Source organism: Salvia splendens, chromosome 6 (assembly GCF_004379255.2).
Source record: "Salvia splendens isolate huo1 chromosome 6, SspV2, whole genome shotgun sequence".
Lineage (NCBI taxonomy): Eukaryota > Viridiplantae > Streptophyta > Magnoliopsida > Lamiales > Lamiaceae > Salvia > Salvia splendens.
This window is the reverse complement of record NC_056037.1, coordinates 116,869-136,119: the sequence shown is the minus strand read 5'-3', so window position 1 is coordinate 136,119 and position 19,251 is coordinate 116,869. Positions and strand designations below refer to the sequence as shown.

Here is a 19,251-nt window from a genome sequence, read left to right as displayed (position 1 = left end):
AGAAAATGGCCAATTTCATGTTGGAAGAAATAGTAGGACAAGATTCAACTTGTTTTCAATGTTCAAATTTGAGGAAGAAGAAACTATTTGCATAAAAGTTTCAATATTTTATGTTGGCTTCATTAGAAAATACGGATTAATAAGTTTCTTGAATTTGCTATCATTGTTGAATAGTTTCTTGAATTTGCTAAGATTAAACATCATTGTTGAATAATTGAGACGAATAAAATTATTTCCATTAGATTCTATAGCATATTAGTACTCCACATTGGTTTAGTTTCTCTAAATTATTAGTACTCCACTAGTGTAATTAACGGCATCTTCCAGCCGTCAATTCAGATCCAGTTGATCTTTGCTGTTATTTCCACACCAAATCTTAGCCGTTGGATCAAAGCGGGTCCCCCATTCATCACCGCAGCCCAATCGACGGCCATGATTCATCACCACACCCATCAACGGCTCAGACACGGTATCGTCAAATTCAATGCCACACGTTGAATCCACCCTAGATCCCTCACACACTTCTCTCGCCAGCCGACTTCTCTCTCTAATACCTGGTAGCTTCGACCAGGTAACCTAATCTATTGAGAGGATTTGAACTCGAGCTGAGAGGTGATTGATTTTGCTTGTGGAGTCGATATGAACGGCGGGGATTTGAATCAGAATCAGAACCAGAACCAGAACCAGAACCAGAGCAACCCGCAGCAGCAGTTGCAGCACCAGCAGTGGGTGGCGATGCAGCAGTACCAGCAGCAGTGGATGGCGATGCAGTATCCTGCTATGGCGATGCAGCAGCACATGATGTATAATCAACATTACGCCCCGTACTACCATCCGCAGCAGTATCACCAGCCGGCCGCGGCGCAGGGGCAGAAGCAGAACAATCAGATTCACAACGGAGCTGAAGATAACAAAACGATCTGGATTGGAGATCTCCAGCAGTGGATGGATGAAGCCTATATCCACTCCTGCTTTTCTCAATCTGGAGAGGTAATGGAATGTTAATTTCTTCAAATTGTTGTTCGGTTTCGGAGATTAACAATTGCTAGGTTGGTATATGATTTTACTTACTACTATCATTTTATTAGAGTTGTTATGCTGAAAGAATTATGTGTTTTAGTTGGATTTTTTAGTCATCTGTAAATTTTATCTGTATGTGTTAAGGATGGCGACTTAGAAAAACAAACAATGTTTCTATGTGATTTTTCACCATTAAGGGTGCTTAAAGCTGGATTAGAAGACCAGGGAGGTATTCAAATAATTGATGTTGGAATTAAATGTGCAAACAGTTCATGATTCTAATGAAAATCGAGCCACTCTTAATTAACGTATTTAGTAATTAAAAGAAAATTTAATACTCCTACTAGATTGAAGGCCAATTTAAGTTAATTGAGAACGCAAGATTCCGGCTTTGGGGATTCGAGATCTTAGCAAAGTAGTCTGTATTCTACAGACTAATAAACGTGAGACTACAACTCAGATATTGCTATATTTTTTTATATGATGTCTGATTGAAATAAATGGAGTAACTTAGAGCATTACAACCATGTCATAACACCACATAAGATTACAGCACTATAAACATATCTGTATCCATGAGAGTGTCCTAGTGAAAGGCTTGGATTAATCGATGGTGCTTTCACATGTGTCTTAGAACATTAGTCTATCAGTTATGAAGAACAATAATTAAAATAGACTCTAATAGAAGATATGTAATAGTCATTGTTTTGAACCCCTTGAACACTAAAATTCTGTTCTCCTGCATCATATTTTGTAGGTTGTCTCAGCCAAGGTAATCCGCAATAAGCAGACAGGGCACTCCGAGAGATATGGATTCATCGAGTTCAGTTCTCATGAAGCTGCAGAGAAAGTTCTGCAGAGCTTCAACGGAACCAACATGCCAAATACAGAGCAACCATTTCGCTTGAACTGGGCAGCCTTTAGCGCTGGTGATAGGCGCCCTAACACTGGTGGTGGTGGTGGTGGTGGTGATATTGGTTCTGATCTGTCAATATTCGTTGGAGATTTGGCCTCTGATGTTACTGATGCAATGTTGACTGACATCTTTGCTGGTAGATATCCATCTGTAAAAGGTGCTAAAGTTGTGGTTGATGCAAATAGTGGGCGTTCAAAAGGTTATGGGTTTGTCAGGTTTGGAGATGAAAACGAGAGGACCCGAGCCATGAATGAGATGAATGGTGTTTATTGTTCTAGCAGACCTATGCGAATTGGTGTTGCAACCCCTAAAAAGACTTCTCAACAACAACAACAATATTCTTCCCAAGGTGTGAATTACACATTTGTGTTAGATTGTCTTTTGTGATCCACTGGCCATTCTGGTAATCCACTGAATAGATTTCTGTAGCATAAAAGATTCCTAATTTAGTTCAACTGGTCCTTCGATTTATGTGTATTAATAAAGCATCTTTCTTTGTGTGAAAAATGTTTCACATGTTTTCCTTTGGAGTTTGTAATTTTATCCACTTCATAACATCTTTATTTCACTTTCTTGATTTAGCTGTCATATTAGCTGGTGGTGGTGGTGGTGGATATGCAAATGGTGTTGTCCCCCAAGGTCATTCTGAGAATGACTCAGCTAACACAACAGTAAGTCCTGGACCCTCTTTTACAAGTCAATTGTATAATGCTAAGTTACCGAATAATCTATATTGTCCATGCTTTCCATAGATATTTGTCGGAGGACTCGACTCTGATGTAACTGATGAAGAACTGAGACAGTCGTTTACTCCATTTGGAGAAGTTGTCTCTGTGAAAATACCAGCAGGAAAGGGATGCGGTTTTGTTCAATATGCAAACAGGTTAACTCTGATGTTTCTTTTGATAGTAGACTGTATGGAATTTCTGCCCTTGCCAAAAGAATGGACAAAACATTCCATAAAATGTCTCGATCAAATAAAACATTTGTTCTTTGGTAATTCAGTTGTGGGTAGGCTTCAGTTTTGAGTAGTGAAACTCAATGACATGCTTTTCCTTCCAATTTCCTTTATCAAAAGATAGTGATTACCAGACCAATTGCACTTTTACCGGAATACATGCATAACACACAGCATACCTTTAACTGATTTGTGGAATCGGTATATAGTTTGTATACTCATCTTATTTTCATTTAATGTACCGGTGAGTGCTATTTACTGGTATATGTGCAAGTGAAATTATTTGTGTTAGAACATATACTATATCAGATATATGCATGGAAGTATAGTTGTGATTGTTGGGCAAGTGTTGCTATGTCGGAAGTTGCATAACCATGGAATGACACTAGATACTCTCTTTGACAGGAGCAATGCAGAGAATGCTATTGAAAGACTAAACGGGACGGTTATTGGCAAGCAGACTGTTCGTCTATCATGGGGTCGAAGTACGGGTAACAAGCAGGTAAGTCTTTCATCTTCAAGTCTTTCTGTGTGATTGGATTAGTCCTGGTATATACCTTCTTCAGATTACATTGTTTAGCCTTGACATAAAGTGGAAGCTTGTCATGACAATGTACAGTAAGTTTGTTGAACCATATCAGTATCCGGAAACTATTTCTACTAATACACAACCGTACACTGATAAAAACAAATAATAGAACGGAGATTTGGCTCGAACAAATCCTTGGCTACACTCAATTGCTATTGCGGCATTCTTGAATATGAGATGTAACAAGTCTGAAGCTTTTCTTCATTTCCATTTGCAGTCGAGGATGGATGCTAACGGTCAGTGGAACGGGGCTTATTACGAGAGGCAAGGGTACAACGGCTATGGATATGCTGCAGCAAGCCCATCATACGGGGCTCCTTCAAATGGTCACGGGAATCTCCAGCAGCCGGTCAGCTAAAACCTGCTCGATTGTGTGTCTTCGAGCTCTTATTTATCGAGGGAAAAAATGTATCCAAACCCAGAGGTTGTCTGGGGAAAAAGAATTTTGTAGCTGGATTTATATATCGCATGAGACTTGCTTACTTTTCTTCTCTTTCTTTTTCACTTTTTTGAACTCAGTTAGAGATTTTTACTTCTAAACAGACTTACAATGGCTCTAGTTATTACCTGCACACGGTTTGAGGCCTCATAATGATAAACAGAAAATTGTTGTACCATTTTTTATCGTCATTTTCGCCCTTCCATTAAAAGTGGTGTTTCCATTTTGGACGTATTTTTTTTATACTTTAGGCATCATTAATACTAATTATTTATAATAAATCAACACTTTAAAAACTGAAAATAAAACGGTAATTAAAATAAATTCGTTTTTAGTTTTATGTATATGAATAAATCGGTGTGTTGCGGTTGGCCGACATGGCGGTGCATTTTCGACTTGCGAAGGAAGCTGCAGTGCGACGAGGCATTGGCCCTGCCCCTACATTGGCAGTTGTGGATGCTCAAGGGAGGCTAAAAAAGTGTATGAGACAGTAGAAAGAAGACGTATGCAAACTAGTGTTGGAGGTATTTATTAAGTATTTAATTTAGAATGAAGACGTATGCGAACTAGTCTTGGGGTATTTAATTTAGATTTCTCTCTTCTTAACTTATACACTTGGTCTCATCATCATTTTTGGAATATGTAAGTCAGAAACTCACAAACACAATCTCTACATATACTAGGAGTACTCATTTTGCAACAAAAGGCCTGAACAGATTTTTCCATCAAAGCCAAAGAAGAGAAACAACCAATGAAATACTAAATAAGCCGGCTGTTAACCTATCCTTTTCTTGATAATGAATAACGTTTATTAACTTGTTGTAGCTTTGAAACTATTACTATAAGTCCAAAAACATAGGCCCTCAAAACCAAAATACAAAAATTTACTTAATAAATTCCTAAGCCATAGTTGTAAACAAGAATTTCACACCCCCTCTTGTTATATAACAAGAATGTTGCTCTTATTCCATTCATTGCAAACATGATCAAAGCTGCAATTCTCCTCCTCTCTCTTTTCTGCATTGCAGAATGCCACCGAGGGAGTCCATACGACCCCCTTCGAGTGCTGCAAAAGTCGCATGCAATATCAAGAAAATCATCTCAACAGCACACCCAAGATGTCTTCAAATCAACCCAATACTCACCGGTTTACATGGCATCTCAGGACGGCCTCAAGGAAGCCGACATGATCGATTCCTTGCCCGGTCAGCCACCTGTCGGATTCTCACAATATTCCGGGTATGTGACAGTCGACCCCAGTGCTGGCCGAGCCCTCTTCTACTATTTTGCTGAGGCCGAGGACCCCTCCACCAAGCCCCTCGTGCTGTGGCTCAACGGAGGGCCTGGGTGCTCTTCACTAGGGGCAGGGGCAATGACAGAACTCGGGCCATTCCGCGTGAATCCAGACGGGAAAACGCTGTGGTACAACAAGTACGCTTGGAACAAGGGTGAGTTTTAGGAAATGAATTATTACAAGTATATACTTTACTACTTTTGTGGCAAGTTTAATTTGTTGAAAAGTGTTTGGCGCATTGCAGTGGCAAATGTGGTGTTCTTGGAATCACCGGCTGGTGTGGGATTCTCGTACTCGAACAGATCGTCCGACTATGTGACGGGGGACTCAAAGACGGCCGCGGATGCTTACACCTTCCTAGTGAACTGGGTGGAGAGGTTCCCGGAGTACAAGACACGCGATTTTTACATAACCGGAGAGAGCTACGCTGGCCACTATGTGCCTCAGCTGGCTGATTTAGTCCTCCAAAACAACAAAGTGACAAACATAAACTTGAAAGGCATTGCTGTAAGTTAGTCACTCTGTCCTAGACTCCTAGCTCCAAACCAACCTTGTCATTACCATATCTTTTCCAAAACAGATTGGCAACGCGTACATTGACTACATGGATAGGTGGACGGGCACGTACGACCATTTCTGGACGAGCGCGCTCATATCAGATGAGACGCACCAGGGGATTCTGGACAACTGCAACTTCACCTCAGATACCACCGTTTCGGATGTGTGTGACGACTACCAAGACAAGGCGTTTGAGGAGAGCGGAAACGTGTACATCTACGACATCTACGCGCCCTTGTGCGGGTCAGCTTCCACTGCTCCATCGGTATGGCATATTAGGATAGTGTATTAGTGTGTATATATGGTTGGTAACTAACTAGGTTTGTGTAAGTGGAATCAGTTATCTAGTTATGATCCATGCTCGGATGTGTATGCAACCACTTACTTGAACTCACCACAAGTTCAGAAGGCTCTCCATGCTAACATTACTGGCCTTCCTGGCCCATGGGAGCTTTGCAAGTGGAGTACCATCTCTAATCAAATCCCTCTCTCTAATCAAATTTAATCCCGACTATTAATTGTCCGTTAATTTATGTGTAGTGATCCGATATTCTATTCCTGGAATGATTCACCTCTCACTGTTCTACCAGTGATCCAAAAGCTGATGGCCAGCGGCATACGCGTCTGGATCTACAGGTGATCACCATTCCGTTACTCAACAAGAGCTATACATATATATTTACTCGACTCCTATATATGTATTGGAATTGCAGTGGAGATACAGACGGTATAGTTCCTGTAACCACCACTAGATACTCAATGCCCAAACTAGGGGCACCGGTCAAGACTCCATGGTACCCATGGGACTTTCAAGGCCAGGTAATTAACGAATCCTAATTAAACTCAAAACATTTTTTTATTTTTTATTTTTTCGTTTTAGCTAATTTTACCTTGCATATGTAGGTGGGAGGATATGTAGTTGGATATGAGAATGTGTCATTTGTGAGCATAAGAGGAGCTGGCCATTTCGTTCCAGGCTATCAACCTCAAAGAGCTCTTGCTTTCTTCTCCAGCTTTCTTCAGGGAAACCTACCTTCTCCTCAGAAGAACTAAATAAAATTTCAATATATGTTGTACTACTACCTTTTTAAATTACTCCATATAAAGAGAGATGCCATAATCATCTTCACCGCTTTATCATTTTCAAAACTGCATTTCCTCAACGTGTGTTTGTGAGAGTAGAAAGAAGGAAGCTAGGTATGTAACTAAATATCCATACCAATTGGATTCTAGTTACTAGTATAAAAAAGAAGATTATCTTTATTGAATCTCTCTCTCTATATATATATACCTTCTCTTTCTACATTGATAGTACTCCTATTATTGTAGATAGTGAATAGTGATGATAGGTGTGACGCATAGCTCAAGACAAGAAGGGAAAAATAACACAACTAAAAACACTCAAAGCCATCATTTTCTTGATTTAAACAAAGCTGAAGCAGATATGTTATAATGAAAAACAAGACATTTCCTTCTTTTCTTAAAACTATATAAGATAGATATAAGCCATATCGGGTTCAATTCAGGATAAATAGAGTAAATAGTAGTACGTCGGTTCAACGCATGCATGCACCTACAAGTATAAACTAAAAAGAAAAACAAAACAAATTGGGTCAGATAGTATAATTACGACATTTAGAAACAAAATGCATCGGTTCAAGAACCTAATGAAACAAAAATTTGTATAAGAACCTAGTATAATACTCCCACAATCCCATAAAATAGGCTAATTGGAAATGACACGGACTTTAATATATCCGTAAAGTAAGGTTGAAGAAGAAAAAATAGTTAAAATAGTACTCCCTCCGTCCCGGGCTACTCGCTCCTTTCCTTTTCGGCACGGAGATTAAGGAATGAGTGTATAGGAAAGTCAAAAATGACGGCTGTAGGTGAAAATTTTTACTAAAAATGGAAAGAGTGCAAGTAACTTGGGACGCCCAAAAAGGAAATAAGTGCGAGTAGCTTGGGACGGAGGGAGTATATGGAATTGAGGGGGCCATAAATAATAAAGTAAAATAGAATTAGAAAAAATTTCATAAATAAATATAGCTTATTTCTTTGGAACGGACAAAAAAGAAATTCAGCTATTTGTGTGGGATGCTTAAGAGCATTAGCAATGGGGCGCCCTAAGGCGCGCCACGTCAGCAGTTTTATTCTCCTACCTCCCCACCTGCAGTGGGGCGCCCTATGGCGCGCCACATCATCATTTTATTGTTTTGTTTAATTAATTTAACTGTTTTCAAATAATAAGTAACGAGTAAATAAAAAACAGTCAAAATAACAAACGACGAAGTTTTAATAAAAAATAGTTACATCATTGAACTAATAAAAAAAAAACTAAGTCGGACCAATTCCCAACTTACGACGCAGCTCACCGAGTAACGCCCGGAGATATTCGGCTTCGTCGGGGTCGGTACACTTCTTGAGGGCCCTGTGCGTCTGCAACATCGTCCTTGCCATCGACGCTGTTGCTAACGACTCAAACGCGGTGGCCGTCTGGGTCGGGAGCTCTACCGGGACCGAAGCTTGGGTTGCAGCGGTCGACGATGAGGTCGCCTTCCCCTTGACCTTCGCAGCCTTGACGCCGGGAGGACGCCGGACGGACACCGGTGTGCCGGAACTCCCTTCATCCACGTACGTCCGGTTGAGGTCAACCGGGTGATTGCCGCTGTCGCTGCTCGTGTAATCACCAGCTTCAGTGGTCTTCATCCTCTTCGGCGCACCAGTGTGCAGAATTCCACCTTGGAACTTCTGCTTGTCCCTCAAGAGCGCCCAGATGGCCTCGTGCTTGAAGTCGCCGTACATCGACCGGTACGACAACAGCGCTTTAGCGCGCACGTCGCTCAAGCTCTCGCCGCTCCCCTGTGACCGCGTGAACTTCTCGAACTCCGCCGCGTACAAGTTCACTTGCTTCTTGACTTGATCCCAGTGCTTGCGGAGTTGTTCACGCTTGCGCTTGTACGTGGTCGGCGGCTTGACCGAATTGTAGAGGTCCGCGATGCGTTCCCAGTACGCGATCTGTCGCTGGTTGTTCGCGAATATCGGATCTTCCGATATATCTACCCAACACCGGGCCAAAGTGAGAGTTTCGTCGTCGTTGTAGTTAGTACGGCCGAGGGCGTACTCATCGCAATCACCGGGAGGCGGCAACTTCTGTGTCCGTTGCCGGTTCCGCTTCTTTCTGGCTGGGGCGGAAGCGGTCGCGGCGGGGTCGGGATCGGCCGCTGCGGTTGGGCGGTGCGGAGACGGCTCCATGTCAGACAACCCATACGATTCCGTACTGAAATCAGGATCGTAATGGGTGTTGGTGTCGAACGAACGATAATCGCCGGGTTCTGTACCCGGCCAATGCGCCCCTGCGCTAAACGTAGGACTATTGGGGCTTGAATCCATTTCGTAGTAATTATGTAAATGTAAGTTTCAAAAATGAAATCGAGTGAAATGAAATGTTACAAATGAACGGTATTTATAAAAAAACGAAACCGCGTGCCATCGTCCGCGGTTGATCGTCCGCGACCTCCACAATGGGGCGGACGATGGCGCGGACGATGGCAATCGTCCGCGGCCATCGTCCGCTACAGCCGCAATGGGTGCGGACGATGGATGGCGCGGACGATGCGCGCCATCGGGCGTGCCATCGTCCGCCCATTGCGGATGCCCTAATAGTTAATACAGAGACCTCTAGATATATATATTTTACCAAATACAATTGAATAAGAAATAAAATTAGAAAACAAAGCCATTGTTACTTTGCAAAATCTTTTTTAAAAAACGATAGATGGAGATGGAGGCTTTCAGACATTGTTCATTACTACAGAGACGGCCAATAGGAGGAAGCGAAGGTTGGGACGATGCCACGGGGGCGAACTCCGTTGGTGGGTGGCGCCGCTGCACATTCCTCGACAAAAGCTGCACATTCATATGGTCAAATTGAATCCATAGAGGAATCTCTCTATAAAATGGTAGTTAAAATTGTTACAAGCAAACTTGAATGTCATCTAATAGTTCTGTTTGGGTGGATAAAAAGGGGACACAAGCAATAAAATGAAAGTGCGCCACCCACTTTCTAAAATGAGTGCATTACAGTATTCACAATAGTGGAGCCCAAGGGAAAGCCCAAGCCACCAAAACTTGATCAAAGCCGAGAAACTTGGCCATTCCACAAATAAATAATTTTTTTTTCATTTTTTCATTCATTTTAATTTAACTAGAATAAAAAATTTTGGACTATAATAATTGAAAAAATTTGCATAATTTAATAACAAAAAAAAAAATCAAAAATGTGTAAAAAAAATTGCATAATTTTTTGGAATCATCACCTCCACCTTGCATTTTTGAGAGTATAAAAATTGTAGAGAAGGCAAATTAGGGTGTAAAAATGTGTGAGAAGTGAAAATGGATGGAATGAGTATATATAAACAATTTTAAAAAATTATTAAAAATTAAATATGAAAAATGGCGAGGGTCGCGGCTCTCGGCCACCGCAATAGGGGGCCGTGCCTCGCGCCCAAGGGCCCCGGCAGGGCCGGCTATGCGGCTCTCCCATGGGCTACCCCCCCAGCCACGCCTCTCTGTGGCTCCAGCAATAGGGGGCCGCGCCCGAGCCACCTCCGGGCCGGGAGCCGCAGCCCCCTATTGTGGACGCTCTTATCGCTTCTAACAATTCATTCTTTGCCACTTTTGAATTCTTATTATGAAAAAAGGTCCAATAAGAAACACCCTTTTTAATCTGGTATCATATAAATATTCTGAAAACTCATCTTTAAAATAGTAGTAGGAGAAGGAGTAGTATTTTTATTTCTGAGATAGAGATACTGAAAAAGAAAAAAAAAAGTTTAAAAAAAAGATACAGTAGAACTTAGTAATTAAGGGGGCTCAGTGACAGTACAAAAATCATAAAAGCAAGCAACTGTAGCAAAACATAATTGAGGTAGACTGAAAAATACTTTGTACTATTTGCAACAATTCCCTATTAATTTTTATACGAAATCAAAACCTTAAATCCATACATTTCTCGATCAATGTGTACAATTCGCAGGCTCCCTAATTTGATTATGAAACTGGTTTTTACTCCATAACAATTTATCAAATGTAATCTTATAGCACCACCATAACATAACATAACATAACATAACATAAATTAATTGGTCACAACAACATTAACAGAATGTCACATCATAAAAATAATCAGCAAAAAAAAAGAAGGGAGCGAAAAAGACCTTGGATTTGATATGAAGATCTAGTCATGCTGTTGTTGTTTTTGAGTTTGAGGATGAGGATGATTAGGCACAACCCGGGGAGGAGGCGGGTCGAGGCCGCCATCAATGCAAGAGGCGCATATGGTCTCGACCCATTTCTCGAAATCGTAGCGGGCGTGTCCCCTTATGCCCCGACCCGAACAGAGCCGCCCGATCATGACCGCGATTGCCCTGAGAATCGTTATCACCACAAGAACTCCAATCACGGGCCCCTTGCCCGGATGCATCGGCGCCGCCTCTAATGGCTCTATTACCGGACCGGAATTCGCCATTTTTAGCTTTGATGACTCAGAAAACAAGTCAAGGATTAGAGGATGGTAAAACAAGGAAAATGGCATCAAATCTTAGGTTTTCTCAAGAATGTTGGATAATTAAAATGAACCTAAAAAGAGTGGGAGACTCTTTTAAACTCTTTCTCTATTGGTCGCATTGTTTTAAATATAAAACCTTGAGAAATCCAACTGTGAAAACAGGTAGGAAAAAAGTGGAGGGAAAGGGATTTTTCTTCCTATCTCTTCTCTGTCTTTATTGTTGTTGTCTTTTTTTTAAAAATCCAATACTCTTAATTCTTAAACATGGCACTCATAAAATCAAATAGTTTTATAAATGAACTTTGTTAGGTGACAAAAGATCACTCTTTTTTTGCATGGCAATTTCAAGAAATTTAAAGAAAATATTTTGTGCAGTAAAGGGACTAGAGAATAGAGATGCAGATAGCAGCTAGCAGCAGGCTGGTTTCAGTCTCATGTTGTGTATACATCCTTATATTTATTTTCAACTTTTTTTTGGTAATCATTTATATGGGACCACAGTAAAATACTTAATTAATTTGGTTGTGGGATTTATTTATGGTTGATTTTGGACATTGATTTCTGTCCAATAACATAGGTATTGGTGGGTTTCCAAAATGGTTATTAGAAGCTCCTATTCATGGTCCACAAATATTGCTAGTAGATTTTTAGACCTTAGGATTTTGGGTTCCAAATATATTTTGTTTCTTGAGTGACAAAGGAGGAAATTTAGAGTTTGTGTTGTAAGGTTTTGAGCTTTGGGATACAATGAAAGAAGCATCACAACACTACACTAATTCCACGCACTTTGTGCATGTTAGCGGAGAACAAACACGGGGTGCTTACACACAACCGATTGTACGCATAAGCATTTAGAATCACTTTACCTGTGCATGCAAGCTAGCCAAGTACATGCATTCATTGTGGCGCGTGTTGCACACGTTGTGCTCGTGCGTGTGGGATCAAATTGTATCCGTTTTGATATTTTTTGTCGGTGAAAAACTGGTTTTTTAATCCAATTTCGTCTATAAATACCATACTTCCCTTCGCATCATTCACACCAAATTCCAAATCTCGATAATTTTTTTCTTCCGAATCCTCCCATAATAAATTTCTTCTATCATTTTTTTTGCAAATTTCACTATTCCGAATCCAAATAAAGTAGCTCATTCCTCGGCCATTTTAGTGACCAAACCAAACAGCCAATTCCAATTTAGGTCGTAGTCAAGTTTAAAAGCTTCAGCGGTTTCGTCTATAAATTGGATTTTATTTATATCTTTGATGCAATTTTATATTATTATATATAAAACTAGTATATATAATTTATTCATAAATGAATTTAATTTAAATATATTGTACTATATAATAGTAGTAGCTTATTATGTGAATAAATATATATGTATACGTATCGATTAGGAATACAAAAAAAAAAATTGCCAATTTTTTGTGCCATTTATTTCCAACTTTTTGACGATATGCAAACGATGGAAAAGTAATGATCGGCTGAAGGGAAAGTTTTCTTTTGGCGGGTTGGATCATATCTGTAATTAATGAAGTTATTCTATTTTCAATGTAGAGATATAATTCACTGTATAGGAGTACATTTTATTTCTCTTTTTTCAAACAAAATACACTGTTATAATTAATACCTCAATAGTTGAACATTTTATATTTTGATTCTTTCGTATCAATCATAGCCCAATGTGATCAGCTTGAAAATTGGACTAGTTGTCACATACTTATATGCTTATACAAATATAATTTTTTTTTCTAGAATGAATATTGTAGTTTAAAACTTAATTAGAAGTTACCGTTGAAAGTTTAAAGTCTTAGACGAAACATTTAATTCTTAAGGAAAGTAATTAAATAAATTTGAAAATTTCAGGGGCAAATATAGAAGTGGACATATATGTATTTATGATTTGCGCATTATTATATCTATTAAATTACAAAGCGACATAATTATAATTGCCTTACAGTTATTTAAGTTGAGCCGTAGTTTGTTTCTTTGTGTGAAAAGTGAGTAATAGATAATACCTTATTAATTAGGAGATATACATGAAATGCACCGGCCACCTAATTAAAGAAGAGGTATTTAAATTTTATGAAAAGTCTAAAGGGAATCTTTACGAAATTTACCCTTTCATATAAATAAGTTATTTATAAAATAACTAATTACAAAGAAAGTTAATTTTTTTGATGTAAAAGATAATGATGCAAAACATGACTAGATGTTAATGAATTATCGCACACAACTCAAATTCCTTAATTCTAAGTAGGCCATTTTAACATCTAATGATGTATAAAATATTTAACCCTTCAAATATATTACAGTATTTAATAAAAAAAAATTAAAATAATAAGAGAAATTAGGAAAATGTAATGATCTTGTATGCAGTCTAGTCCACTCCGGCCTGACCCAGCCCACTTACTAAGTAGGCATATATTGGGCTTGTTCTAGATTTATAGAAAGAAACATAACTTATCAATGCTCAACCCACTCAAGCTATGCAGCCCGAGGTGGTCTGGGCTGGGCCGGCTCACAGCCCAGCTCATTTGGGAACTCTTAGTTGCTAAAGCTTGTTATACTAACAATGGTCGATTTACTCGTAATAATGTATACCAGGTTATATAGGCAAGTTTTAAGGAGTTTGAGTTGCGTGCAATAACTCATTCTTCAGTTTGTTCATGCATGAAAATAAGTTGTTCAATTTGCCTTTTAAAGCACAATCAAGAAACGAAGGCTATGGAAATTTCAAAAAGTGATTGCGTGAAATAGTTAATTTTTATATGGGAGTATTAAGTAATTCCAATCAAACAAATCTCCCTCACTACAAGAGTCACATACATGATTGCATGGAACTAGATTCTCTATTTTACTTAAATAACTATGACAAGATCAAATTATGGACAATTAGAACATTCTAATTTATGTGATGGAAAACTAATTTAGTTAATTCAATTCAAATTTATCCATTTCACCTAACATTTTTTGGGCATTCTATAATGGAGCCACCAATATGGGCCAACACACTATATGATTATATCTTATCGTGAAGATTCTTCCTCCATTATTTTGTTTGTGAAAGAGACTCTGTTCTACATTTTTGGACAAATATAAAAACATTTTATTTTTTGTAAAGTGTGATCAGTGATTAAGGACGGATCATTATATTATTTTCTTGTGACTTGTGGCTTTCAGGGGTTCATTTTCTTATCCAAAGATCCATATAGTATTATGAATTATGATACTCCCTCGGTCCCATATAATTTGTCATCATTTGACTAAACACGGGTTTTAAGAAATATAGTAGCATGTGAGTCCTACTTTTATATATTAATTTTATAATAAAATATGAATAGGAATGAGTTAGTGAAATGTGTAGTCCATTGCTAAAAGTGAAAAGTGGCTAATTTTTAGGGACGAACGAAAATTAAAATAAGTGATAAATTTTCAAGTAAGGAAGGAGTATCAATTATCACACGCATTAAGATTCTTCAATTTCTTATGAAGTCATTTTTTCATGATAGTTCGTTGGATTAAGTTTTGTTTAATGGATTGATGACGTTGATGTCGTAACCAATGTTTATTATTTTTCTAAACATGATAAATGTATATGTAGCTGACTAGCCGCTGATACTAGACGTTTGGACATATCATTCAATAAATTAGTATCTAAAATACGAATGTAATAGTAGTACATAACAAGCTCTCCACCATGATTCATTGTTTGCAATTGCATTATATATATTTGGATTCATTTTACGTTATCTCTCTATTGCTTTATTGTAATTAATAGTATTAGTTTTTCGTTGCTTTCTTTTTTATAGTATTATATACCTAAGAATATACTATTTCGCTTGTAAAACATCTCTTTACGAAGATGCCTGTCAAAAATTCATTCTCTCTCAAAATGGCTTTTCATTTCCTTTCACTCTACCTTTATTCTAGTCCTTCCTATCTGTTGTTTGAAGTTGAATAAATCAAGATTCCCCTCTTTGTCTACTTGTGATTTGTGAAATATAGTACTCCATTAATCTATTTACTCAAAGAATATATATTTTAATTCTTGGATTATCAAAAAATCTCCTTTAGTTGCAAGAGCAGGTGGATTAAACAATGAGTCAACGAAAAAAGCCATATATTGCAGCATTTTTTTTACAAAAAAAACAGAGACGATATTTATAAATTCCAAACTCCAAATCATGGGCTAATCCCCACTGACTGATTAGTTTAACCAAGCAGATTATTAAAAGTACAGTAATAAACAAGAATCACAAATCACATCTATATGTATAGTATCCAGTAATAACTGTTTAATTTAAATAACATAAAAAGGTGGTGCCTTTTCAAATGGTTGATTGAAAATTTGGATTGTCCTCGTTACATTGTTTAGATATAAAGATCAAATTATTGAAAATTCTGTATTCAGAAAAGCCGATGGGGTAACCTAATGCTGCAAAAATTTGATACAACTGTGCCTCATGATATTCGATTCGTATTTTGTGTATTTTAGTAAGATCAAATCCCTGCCATGTACTATATCTGCAAAACTCATGGTGGCCATTTATACACTATTGCACCCATGATATGAGTAAGAGTAGTATGCTGATCATTCTTCGTCCAGGGTGTCACTCGATAAATGAAGAGGGCCTTCGGGGGAGCCATTGCTATGCTCCAAGGATTCGCCAAATTGTTCTCGGACCAACAGATTGGGGGGATTTTTCTCATGTGCAGCCGATACTTCTGAAAGGGAAGTCAAGAAGCAGTAGCATCAATTTTGTCTTACAATGAGAGATAAAAACAAAACCTGTAAATGACTCTTCACTTGGTCATTGGTTAGACCATCTACTTGCATATGTTCTCTGATCTGCTTGGGAGTAGCAGCTGTAAAGCATAGAGCGACAATTACAAGGAGGCTATTCAAAGGAAACAAATTTGTAAGGCTGAGTTTAGCAACTTTGTCCTGATAAATGCAGAGCCACAAACATTGATTGCACCAAAACTCACAAACACTTGATATTTTTTTTCTCATCAGTAATTCAGCACATTTGAATGGAGTGATAAGTTTGCAAGTTTCAGACCTTGCGGGCCTCCAAGATGCTGCAGGGCATTGACAAAGATCAGGCGACAAGCATCTCCGTTGCTTCCTAGGAGATGAGCTTGATCTTGATCTGGTAAGGCTGGATTGATTGAATTCTTGATTCCAGGCGTACAAAGAGAAAGAGGCAACTCATCCATGTCCTTCATTACTGGGAGAAGAGGCACAAATCCGTTCTTCTTCCCACTCTCAGATAAAGCATCTTGAATAATTAGCACTATCAAATTAAATACTCCCCATCTCTACTACTCCTATTACCTTTGTTTTTGTCGCTAGTGTAATCAGCATTTTGATCATCGGAGTTCCATAACTGCACACAACTCTTTTTATCATCAAATAGGAATCAACTCTTCCAGATTTTAATTTCTTACACACTGCTACCTCCTCCTGAACTATCATAATTCCTGTAATCGAAGAAATCATCAAAACCTAATTATCTTCAGTAAAAATCATACAACTTCATATCAAAATCAATAGTATAATCAAAATAAACCTAAAACCAGAGAAAAAGGATGAACGGATTGCACTGTCGGTGATGATAAGCATGCAAAGAGGTAGCTCGCGTTTGAAGGCGTCGATCTTCTTCATCTCGTCTATCAGCTGATTAACAAAACCGTCTAGCTGCAAAATCTTATCCGATACGTCGGCCAGAAACCGGCCGATTCGTTTCGGAAGCCACGATTTGGTTGAAAATCGGGAATCCAGATTGATTAGCGATACCATTTCCCCATCAGATCTTACAGATTTCTCCGATTTTCGTTATTTTCCAGTGGATTTATTAAATACTACTACTACTACTCAGTAAGGAGAAGTGATTTGAGTGAGTTTAGAAATCAAAGATTCTGTTAAACAACGCCGAGTTTTGACAAAAATCAAGATGTGTGTAGATATAGAATTTATACGTATTCAAAAAAGTCATTTTCTAGTCCTCACATATGTATACTACTACTATCTCTTTTCTTTTAATTTCTATGCTGAAGATTTTTCTTGGAATCTTGGAATATAAATACAAAATATTAGGCGATTATAGATGCTTGTTTTAAAAAAACGTGTGCTGCAATTAATAATCCACGATTCATAATAAGAATATTAATACTCCATCTTATGAGAAGATGTAGATATTTTTGGCTTACCTTTCCACGTCCTAACATTTTGTATATATTCCAATTGATATATGATCTCTCAATATTTTTTAAATAACTATTCGTTTGATATTTTTGATTGGATATATATAATGTTAGGTGAAAAAAGCATGTTATTCTATACTTGCATATAGTGGTTAATTTTTTATTACTAGCTGTTTGTTCCACTAAATATTCAACAATAATATATATTCATATTTAATTAGGGTTCACATAGTATTATCATCTCTGTTTCTCTTCTCAACTCTTTTGATCCATCTCAAATCATAGTACATTTCCTTCCTCGAACCAAGTTTATCCTCTTCTGTTGTCATCTCCACACGCGATGAAGAATTTGAGCTAGATTTTCCTAAATCAAGAGCGAAGCAACTATAGAGTTTTGAGGCCCTTATAATTTTTATAGATATAAAATATTTATATTTAAATTCAAAAGAGTTTTCAACTACTTAGAGCAAGTTAGTATATTAAAAAGAGTTTTTACATATTCTTAAATTCAGGGACGGATCTAGGAATTTATATGAAGAGGGGCAAAAATATACGTAGATAATATTTAAGAGATTCAAGAGGGGCAATTAGTGAGAAATTAAAACAAATATATTTTATAATGTATAATTTATGTATATGTGATGAAATTTGAGGTGGGGCATTTGCCCATGCTAACTATTAGCTGGATCCGTCCCTGCTTAAATTCAATATGCATTCAAATTTACACTCTATTAAACAAAAGTTATTAACTGGGTTTCCTTATTGTAGGCCCATTATATGTATATGAAACGGACTATATCCGTGCAGTAATAACCCAATTGGTAATTATTTATTTTTATTATTATTACTCCACTATCAACTCTTATAAATAAATCTGGAACATGGATAAAATGAAATCATTTACGTTTAATGAAACTAGCCCAACCAAGAGTGATGGACTGCGGCCCATCATCACACGTGTCATAAAAAATGCAAATGCCTTGAAAAAAAAGGAAATACTGTATTAAAATATGTTTGCGTATTGATCCTATAGAAGCATCCAGTACGCACGCACGCGGTTCCCCCACCGTTCCTTAACCGTTCTTTAAACTACTATTTGCGGGCCTCACTGTACTTTTTAACTTCATTCCTTAACTAAGGAACGAAACCTGCAACCCTCCATTCCTTATCCGTTTCTTAACCGTTCCTTAAATTACTATTCATTCAATTTAATTTATTATTTTTATTTCCAACACAATTCAATTAAAACAAACACACTTCATTAAAATTAAAATAACATTATAACTTAAAATTCAAAAAAATAGAAAAAAATATAATTAAAATCCTATAAAAATAAAAATGACATAATTTAAAAAATAGAAAAAGACATAATTAAAATCCTACATCGAAAGTGGAACATAAAACATTCAAGAATGTCTCTATAAAAGAGAAACAACCAAGAGTGTGTTTGTCCCACATCGAAAGTGGAACATAAAACATTCAAGGATGTCTCTATAAAAGAGTGAGTTTGTCCCACATCGAAAGTGGAACATAAAACATTCAAGGATATCTCTATAAAAGAGAAACAACTATGAGTGAGTTTGTCCCATATCAAAAGTGGAACATAAAACATTCAAGGATGTCTCTATAAAATAGAAACAACCAAGAATAAGTTTCATAAATTCGCAAGCCCATCAAATATATATGGGCTATTACGAATT

At 37.6% G+C, this 19,251-nt stretch overlaps 2 protein-coding genes and 1 long non-coding RNA gene across 4 annotated transcripts; 2 read left to right on the top strand and 1 right to left on the bottom strand.

Annotated features, from left to right (window-relative positions):
- The first annotated feature begins 499 nt into the window (after window positions 1-499).
- On the top strand, window positions 500-3,965 carry LOC121809704 (polyadenylate-binding protein RBP47-like). The gene is made up of 6 exons (XM_042210462.1): window positions 500-990; window positions 1,778-2,285; window positions 2,519-2,607; window positions 2,689-2,819; window positions 3,300-3,396; window positions 3,701-3,965. The coding sequence occupies exons 1-6, from the start codon at window positions 640-642 to the stop codon at window positions 3,839-3,841; spliced, it is 1,317 nt and encodes a 438-aa protein (XP_042066396.1). The 5' UTR covers window positions 500-639; the 3' UTR covers window positions 3,842-3,965.
- A 462-nt stretch (window positions 3,966-4,427) lies between these two features.
- Window positions 4,428-6,909, top strand: LOC121807262 (serine carboxypeptidase 1-like). Its single transcript, XM_042207479.1, has 8 exons — window positions 4,428-4,446; window positions 4,951-5,370; window positions 5,461-5,723; window positions 5,797-6,039; window positions 6,115-6,233; window positions 6,315-6,410; window positions 6,488-6,593; window positions 6,678-6,909. Exons 1-8 carry the CDS (start codon window positions 4,428-4,430, stop codon window positions 6,825-6,827), a joined length of 1,416 nt encoding a protein of 471 aa, XP_042063413.1. The 3' UTR covers window positions 6,828-6,909.
- Window positions 6,910-15,722: 8,813 nt separating this feature from the next.
- Window positions 15,723-17,599, bottom strand: LOC121806175. 2 transcript variants are annotated; one of them, XR_006051644.1, is made up of 3 exons: window positions 16,918-17,560; window positions 16,408-16,828; window positions 15,723-16,210 (listed from the first exon to the last, which is right to left on the bottom strand). It is a non-coding gene; the product is annotated as an uncharacterized LOC121806175 (long non-coding RNA). The 2 variants fall into 2 exon arrangements; XR_006051643.1 differs by having other exon boundaries at window positions 15,723-16,828; window positions 16,918-17,599.
- Window positions 17,600-19,251: the final 1,652 nt, after the last annotated feature.